The following is an 8,068-nucleotide window of genomic DNA, read 5'->3' as shown; positions in this document are numbered from 1 at the left end:
CATGGGAGAAACTGAGGAAAGAGATCCTGACTTTCCCGCCCCCTTGACCCACACAGGAGGTGCGATCCACTCCCAATTTCAGGCTTAGCCTACTCACAAGCATTCTCTCTGGGCACCTTCACACACCCTGGGTATGGGCAGGGCCATATCATTCTGAAACTAAATTGAAGAAGGACCCAATGAAAAATCCCTATCACCATCACAGGCACACCATTAAACCCCCAAGCTGAAACAAGAGGATATTACTCTGGAACACTCTACCGGAATAGTGTCCATGCCAACCCTCTTTCATCAAAAAAGTTCAGGAGTGGCAATGAAGACACACACTGGCAGACTTCTTCACCACATATGGGATTTGGAGAAAGTTGAGAATGAAGTACCGTTCACAGTCTCCTATCAACCAGGTTGTATCCAGAATGAGAAAGGCCTGTGGGATTAGGCCAAAAGCATCCTCTGAAGGACTACACCTGGGAGCTCTGTCAGCAGGAAGACTGCCTTCTTTCTTTAGGAGCCAGGGATTTCTGGCTTGGTCTATCCATGCCACATTTCCCATAAGTTAAGGGAGGCAGCAGTGTTTGAGTTGTAGCTATGGGGTTCTGAGGGCTCTTGCTCAGGAATCTGCAACAAGGACTTGGTTCCCTCATTCCTGGCAAGGGATATTCCAATACTCACACCCTCCTCGTTCATACTGCCCATGTGCAAACTGTGTGCTTCTCAGGATAAAGGCAACCCAGTCATGCAGGTCAGTGAGGCAAGCTGGCTCCCCTTCACCATCGATAGCACAGCAGGCCAAGCACCAAGCACCCAGGAACTCAAGGCCTTCTTTCCTTTGGTAGAGCAGAGCCTGATAGTTCTCCCTGAGTACAGGAGCAGAGCAGGAGATTGCAGCCTAGCCAGGTTTGCCAGCTGAGTGATGGCTTCATGGTGCCTAAGGGAGAAGAAAAATACATTGTCAGACACACAGCAAGGGAAAGTAAATGGGTGCCAGGTGGGCCAAAGCTCGACATTTATGGTGGGAATTGGGATCCACTTGGAAAGATGGCTTTCTTCAGTTGCCTCTGCCCAGGAGTCCTGCTCTCTGCCCAAATCTCTGGCCCAGACTAAACACCAGATGTCCTCTCCCAGTCCCCTTCCAATCCCTGAGCTCTGAATGGCTGCATACTTCTGAAGCCCAGTGAATTAATGAAGAAGTAGCCCTGAGGAACTGTCTCCCACAGTCACAAGGACTGGATCAGACTCCCAGGTGGAATTCAGAGGATAGACTCTTGAGACACTGATTCTGAGTGGATTGCGGGAAGAGCCTTTTTTCTACAAGAGGGCAAAGATGTGTCAAGGTGGATAAGGAGGTCCAGAGATCTTCAGAGCTTGGAAGGTGAATTCTATGGAGTAGGGAGTGCCCAGCACCAACTCCTGGCAACCTGGATGGCCGTGAAGAGAAGAAGAAACAACAGAGAGCTTAAGGCATAAGTGCCCTCTAGAGTCTCCTTCTGGGAGCTCTCTCAGCAACAAGGACTGCTTTCTTCCTTCAGAAGGACCTATAGAACCCGGTACTTGGCTTGCCTTTGTTGCTTTTCCCATTGTTGAATGGAGTGAACAGTGACAGTGTTGTAGCTTGGAGGTTCCCGGAGCTGTGGCTCCAAAGTGTGGGGAGAGGCATTGGTGCCTCTTCAGTACAAAGCTCTTTCTGTGCTGACAAGCTTCTGGAGCCCACTGCTCCTGTGGAAACTGTCTGCTTTTCAGAAGGAAGACATCTCAATCAGGCAGATCATGGAGGTGAGCTGGCTCCCGTGTCCCCTGCCCCTGGCTACAAACAGCCAAGCACCAAACTCAGAGATAGGAAGACTATTCTTCTTTGCGATATCTGATGCTTATGGTTGGTACTGAGTATGGGACTGACTGGGAAGCCGATGCCTGTCCCTGGATGACACCTGCTTAGTGAATGCCAGCTCCAAGGCTCCTGAGAGTGAATGAAGAGGCAGTCAGAAACAGAGAAACAAAGGGAGAGAATATGGCTGCAGCCAGAACCTAAGGGCATTCAATATTTCCATCAAATGTGAATGCAATCATGTGGAATGGAGATGTTTATCTTCATTTCCCATAAGACCACCAAAGGGGCCAGCTTCCCGCTAATATGTCTGGCCCAGCCTCTACACAAACAGCTATCTACTGGACCCCTTCCAAAGCCCTAGTGCTCTGGATGCCCATGTAGTCCTGAAACCAAAAGGCCAGGGACCCTTTGGCTCCACCTGTCCCAAAGTCACAGGGCTGGCCCCATTGGACATCTGCAGCTGGATTTGGTACTCTGAAAGACTGAATTTTTATGTACCTGAAGACGAACCTGATGGATGACAAAGCAATGTCATGAAAGTGGATGCACTGAGGGCCAGAGTTGTTCATGTTCAGAAGAACCTGACCAGCACAATGATTTCATAATGTTCCTTGCTCAAGAATCACAAGAACATTTGGGACCTTTGGCTACAGGAGTTCTCCACAGGATTCCCTTTGGAGCCCTGTGAGCAAGAAGCCCACATTCTCCCTTAAGAAATACAGGGGGGTGGTGGCACCTGAGTGGCTCAGTCAGTTGGGTGACCGACTTCAGCTCAGGTCATGATCTTGCAATTTGTGGGTCCAAGCCCCACATCGGGCTCTGTGCTGAACGTTTGCTCTGAGCCTGGAGCCTGCTTTGGATTCTGTGTCTCCTTCTCTCTCTGCCCCTCCCCCTGCTTGTGCTCTGTCTCACTCTGTCTCTCAAAAATAAATAAATGTACAAAAAGTTTTTTAAAAAGGAAATAGAGGGGAAATTTGGCCTCTGGTGTGCTTCTGCCCATCGTATTAGTAGAGGGGGCAACATTGGCTGTGACACAGGAAGAATGTGCTTCCATGTGATGATCAGATGGTGGGAACGAGGCCTCAGTGCTCTGTTTATTCAAAAGCATTTTTGTGCACTGATCACATCCAGAATCATAGTGCATATGCACAAACTGTTCTTTCAATTGAAGGTAGCTCCCTCCATTAGGGACAGGGGTCCATGTGCCTACCCATTTGCATGATACTGTAGCCTGCCCGCCACCAGGGGCTCAGGTACAGGGTGGGCAGCTGTCCTCTGGGACATCACCTCTGGGAGCTCTGTACTGGGTTGGAAAAGGCTGGGAAACTCACCCCTAAACTGGGGGCCTCGGTTGGTGTAGGTGACAGACAAAGGGTAGGGTAACCATGTGTGAACTGCGAGCAAGTTAGGAAAGCAGCAATGGGGGAAAGGAATGACTAACTACTCAATGACTACAATGAGCCAAAGCTGTGCATTCAAATGGGCATATGGGAAACTGAGGAAAGAGACCATGACCTTCCCTTCCCCTTGCCCCACACAGGAGGTGGGCTCCACCCCCAACCACGGGCTTTGACTACCCAAGAGCATTCTCCATGGGCACCTTCACACACCCTGGGTATGGGCGGGGCCACATCATTCTGAAACCAAATTCAGAAGGACCCAATGCTATACCTCTATCACCATCACAGACACACCACCAAACCTCCAAGCTGAAACAAGAGGATGTTACTCTGAGACACTGTCCCAGAATAGTGTCCATGCCAACCCCCTTTCATTACAAAAGCTCAGGAGTGGCAATGGAGACACACACTGCCAGAGTTCTTCACCACACATGAGATTTGGAGAAAGTTGAGAATGAAGTACCATTCGCAGTCTCCTATCAACCAGGTTGTATCCAGAATAAGAAAGGCCTGTGGGTTTAGGCCGAGGTGGGGCCTCTGAAGGACTACACCTGGGAGCCCTGTCAACAAGAAGCCTGCCTTCTTTCTTTAGGAGCCAGGGATTTCTGGCTTGGTCTATCCATGCCATTTTTTCCCATCAGTTGAGGAAGGCAGCAGTGTTTGAGCTGTAGCTATGGGGTTCTGAGCGCTCTTGCTTAGGAATCTGCAACAAGGACTTGGTTCCCTCATTCCTGGCAAGGGCTCTTCCAATGCTCACCCCTTCCTCATTCATACTGCCCATGTGCAAACTGTGGGCTTTTCAGAATAAAGGCATCTCAGTCATCCAGGTCGGTGAGGCAAGCTGGCTCTCCTTTACCCTCCATAGCACAGCAGTCCAAGCACCAAGTACACCGGGACTCAAGGCCTTCTTTCCTTTGGTAGAGCAGAGCCTGATAGCTCTCCCTGAGCACAGGAACAGAGTGGGAAGTTGTGGCCTAGGCAGGGGTACGAGCTGAGTTAGTGATGACTCCATGGCTCCTAAGGGAGAAAAACAAAACATTTCTCAGACACACAGCAAGGGAGATGAAGTGGGTGCCAGGTGGGCCATAACTTGACATTTCCAGTGCGAATGGGGATTCACTTGGACAGAAGATGTCTTGCTTCATTTGCCCTTGGCCCAGAAAGAGGCCAGCTCCCAGTCCAAATCTCTGGCCTAGCCTACTCACCAAACATCCTCTGCTGGGACGCCTTCAAATTCCCTCAGCCTCAGTATGGCCACATACTTCTGAAACCAAATAAATTAATGAAGAAGGAGCACTGTGGCAAAATCTCACCCTCAGTCCCAAGGACTTAACCACACTCCCAGGTGGAAGACAGAAGATAGGACTTTTTGAGACACTGATTCTGAATGGACTGCGGGAAGAACCATGTTTCTACAAGAGATCCAAGATGTGTCAAGGCGAATAAGGTGGGTCAGAGGTCTTCAGAGTGTGGACGAGGAATTCTATGGAGATGGGAATGCCCAGGCCCTGTTCCTGGCAACCTGGCTGTAAGAAGAAGAACACCAGAGGGCTAAGGCAAAAACACCCTCTAGAGTCTCCATCTGGGAGCCCTGTCAACACCAGGCCTGCCTTCTTCCTTCAGAAGGGCCTAGATAGCCCTGGGACTTGGTTGACTTTTGTTGCTTTTCATGCCATTGCATGAAGTAAGCAGTGAGAGTGCTGTAGCTGGGAGGTGCCCCCAGCTCTGGTTCCAAAGTGTGGAGAGAGGCATTGGTACCCTATTCCTGTAAAGGGTTCTTTCTGTGCTGACCAGCTTCTGGAACCTCCTGCTCATGTGTGGACTGCCTGCTTTCAGAAGGAAGGCACCTCAATCAGGCAGAGCAAGGAGGCGATCTGGCTCCACTCTCTCCACCTCTTGCTACAAATAGCCAACCACCAAGCTCACTGATATGAGGAGTATTCTCCTTTGGGATATCCGATGCTGATGGCTATAACTGAGCATGGCATGGAGTGGGAACCAGATGCCCGTCCTTGGGTGCCTGCTGAGTGAGTGTCAGCTCCATGTCTCCTAAGTGTGAATCAAGAGGCAGTCAGAAACACAGGGAGGCTGAGGAGATGGCTGCAGCCAAGACCAAAGGGCATTCGATATTTCCATCCAATGGGAATGTGATCAATGTGGAATGGAAATGTTTATCTTCATTTCCCTGAGGCCTAGCAAGGGAGCCAGCTCCTGGCCTATACATCTGCCCGAGACTCCCCATGCACAGCTCTCGACTGGACCCCTTCTGATGCCCTAGGGCTCTGGATGTCCATGTAGTCCTGGAACCACAAGGCCAGGGACTCTGGCTCCACCTGTCACACAGTCATAAGGGCTGGTTCCCATTGGACATCTACAGCATGATATAATACTCTAAAAGATGGAGTTTTTATGGACCCCAAGATGAAGCTTGATGGATGATAAAGCAATTTTCTGAAACTGGATGCAACACGAGGGCTAGTGTTCTTCATGTTTAGAAGAACCTGACAAGCACAATGTATTCGCAATCTGGCCAGCACAGGAATCAAAAGAACTTTTGGGGTCTTTGGCTATAGGAGTGTTCCAAAGGATTCCCTTTGTAGCCCTGTGAGCAAGAGACTCACATTCTCCCTTAGGAAATAGAGGAGAACTTTGAATTCTGGTGGGTTTTATCCCATCATATTGGTAGAGAGGGTCAGCAGTGGCTCTGCGATACGAAGAATGTGCTTCCATGTGATGATCAAGAGGTGGGAATGAACCTTGGTGCACTTTTTATTCAAAAGCCTTTTTGTGTGCTGATCATGCCATGGAGCACGGTGTATTTTCACAGACTGTTCTTCCGAATGAGGGTAGCTCCATGTATTAGGGGTGGGGGTCCATGTGGCTCCCATTCCTATGATACTGTTGTCTGCCCAGCCCCAGGGGAGCAGGGACATTGGGGGGTTGCTGTCCTCTTGGACATCAGGCTCTGAGAGCCCTGCATTGGGTCAGGAATGGCTTGGAAACTCACCTACAAACCAGGGATCTCAGTTGGTGGAGGGGACAGACACAGTGTATCACACTGTACTTTTAGGCACCTAACACTAGGCCATTTCCTGGTGCTTCTACACAAGGGTTTAAGAATACTTCTGACTACATATCCTCAAGAAGCTTTCTAAGACCCTCTTGCAGCCAAGGGTACTTTTCATCGGTAAAGCACAAGTGTCTACACAGAGAGGTGGTGAGGAAAGTGTTACTCTATGTGTCTATGAGGGACAAGAATGTCACTTGAAGCACAGTAATGCTTTGGGCACTTAAGCACGGGGCCTTTCCCTATGGCTACTATAGAATGTTTTTTAAAGTTTTTATTTAAATTCCAGTTAGTTAACATACAGTGGAATAATAGTTTCAGGTGTAGAATTTAGTTGTTTCACCCTTCCACACAACTCCTGGTGCACATCACAAAGTGTACTCCTTCATTCCCAATCCTCCCACCCATCTTTCCTCTGGTAACTATCAGTTTGTTCTCTATAGTTAAGAGTATGTTTCTTGTTTTGCCACTTTCTTTTTTCCACCATGATTATTTATTTGTTTTGTTTCTTACCTTACACATAGGAGTGAAATCATACGGTATAAGCCTTTCTCTGACTGACTTATTTCACTTAGCATAATATTCTTGAGCTCCATCCAAATCATTGCAAAGGAAAATTTCATTCTCTTTCATGGCTGCATAATATCCCATTGTATATATATACCACATCTCCATCCATTCCTCAGCCAATGGACATTTGAGCCTTTTCCATAATTGGCTACTTTTCATTGTGCTGCTAAAAACAGTGGGGTGCCTGTATCCTTTTGAATTCTTATTTTTGTATCCTTTGGGTAAATACCTCGTAGGGCAATTGCTGGATCATAGGGCAACTCTAAGTGTTAAAGGGTAAGCAATTTTTTAATTAATTTATTTGAGAGGGAGAGAGTGATAGAGTGAGAGATGGGGAGGGGCAGAGAGAGATGGAGAGAGAATCCCAAGTGCACTCCATGCTGCCAGTGCAGAGCCCAATGAGGGCTCAGTCCCATGATTGTGAGATCCTGACTTGAGTGGCTATCAAGAGTCAGTCGCCTGACTGTGCCACCCAGGTGCCGCAGGGCAGTCCTATTCTTAATATTTGACAAAACTGTGTCTTGTTTTCCAGATTGGCTGCACCAGTTTGCATTGCCACCCACAGTGTCAGAGGGTTTCCCCTTCTTCCCATCCTTGCCAACACCAGTTGTTCCTTGCATTGTGAAATTTAGCCTTTCTGACAGATGTGTGGTGATATCTCATTGTAGTATTGATTTGTATTTCCCTGATGATGAGTGATGTTGAGCCTCTTTCCATGTGTCTTTGGGGAAAGGTTCACCTTGTGTGTTCCCCTGTGTGCTCCTCTCCCTCCCCCTCTTTCCTCAATGAGGGCTCCCTCTCCACTGCAGCGCCCTTGATATATCTCTCCCCCAAACCCCCTCTGTGCTTCCTACCTTCGATATGGATTCTTCTCTCCCTGTAGCTATGGACTTGGTTCTGTCAATCTTCAGGTTGCTTTCTGGGGTATTTAGAATGATTTGCTAGTGATACTAGCTATGTTTAAGGGATGAGACTGCACGGTTGCCATGCTAGCTCTTCCAACACACACTAATAAATAATGTTTCAACAAACTGTGAGATGTATGTGAAAGTCTACATGAAAGACACTTGAGCAGTGTTATTTCAGGCAGTAAATCACAAGGCGTGGGTGGTGTCTAGTGGGTGTTTTGAGGGGTACATGTGTGGTGTGTGTGGTATACATTTGGAGTGGTTTCGGTTCAGTGCATAATCCTGTTCTGTATGG

The 8,068-nt window shown here is 48.4% G+C and overlaps 1 protein-coding gene across 1 annotated transcript in view; it reads right to left on the bottom strand.

The window, feature by feature from the left end:
• Positions 1 to 4,012: 4,012 nt before the first annotated feature.
• LOC123606126 (solute carrier family 41 member 3-like) overlaps positions 4,013 to 8,068 on the bottom strand; it is a 222,963-nt gene continuing 218,907 nt past the window's right edge. The window contains exon 10 of the mRNA XM_045494085.1: positions 4,013 to 4,245. Within this exon, the coding sequence (XP_045350041.1) occupies positions 4,028 to 4,245 (218 nt within the window). The 3' untranslated portion in view covers positions 4,013 to 4,027. The remainder of the gene's footprint in view (positions 4,246 to 8,068) is intronic.

This window comes from Leopardus geoffroyi, chromosome A2 (genome assembly GCF_018350155.1).
Source record: "Leopardus geoffroyi isolate Oge1 chromosome A2, O.geoffroyi_Oge1_pat1.0, whole genome shotgun sequence".
Lineage (NCBI taxonomy): Eukaryota > Metazoa > Chordata > Mammalia > Carnivora > Felidae > Leopardus > Leopardus geoffroyi.
This window is presented reverse-complemented; position numbering and strand designations above follow the sequence as displayed.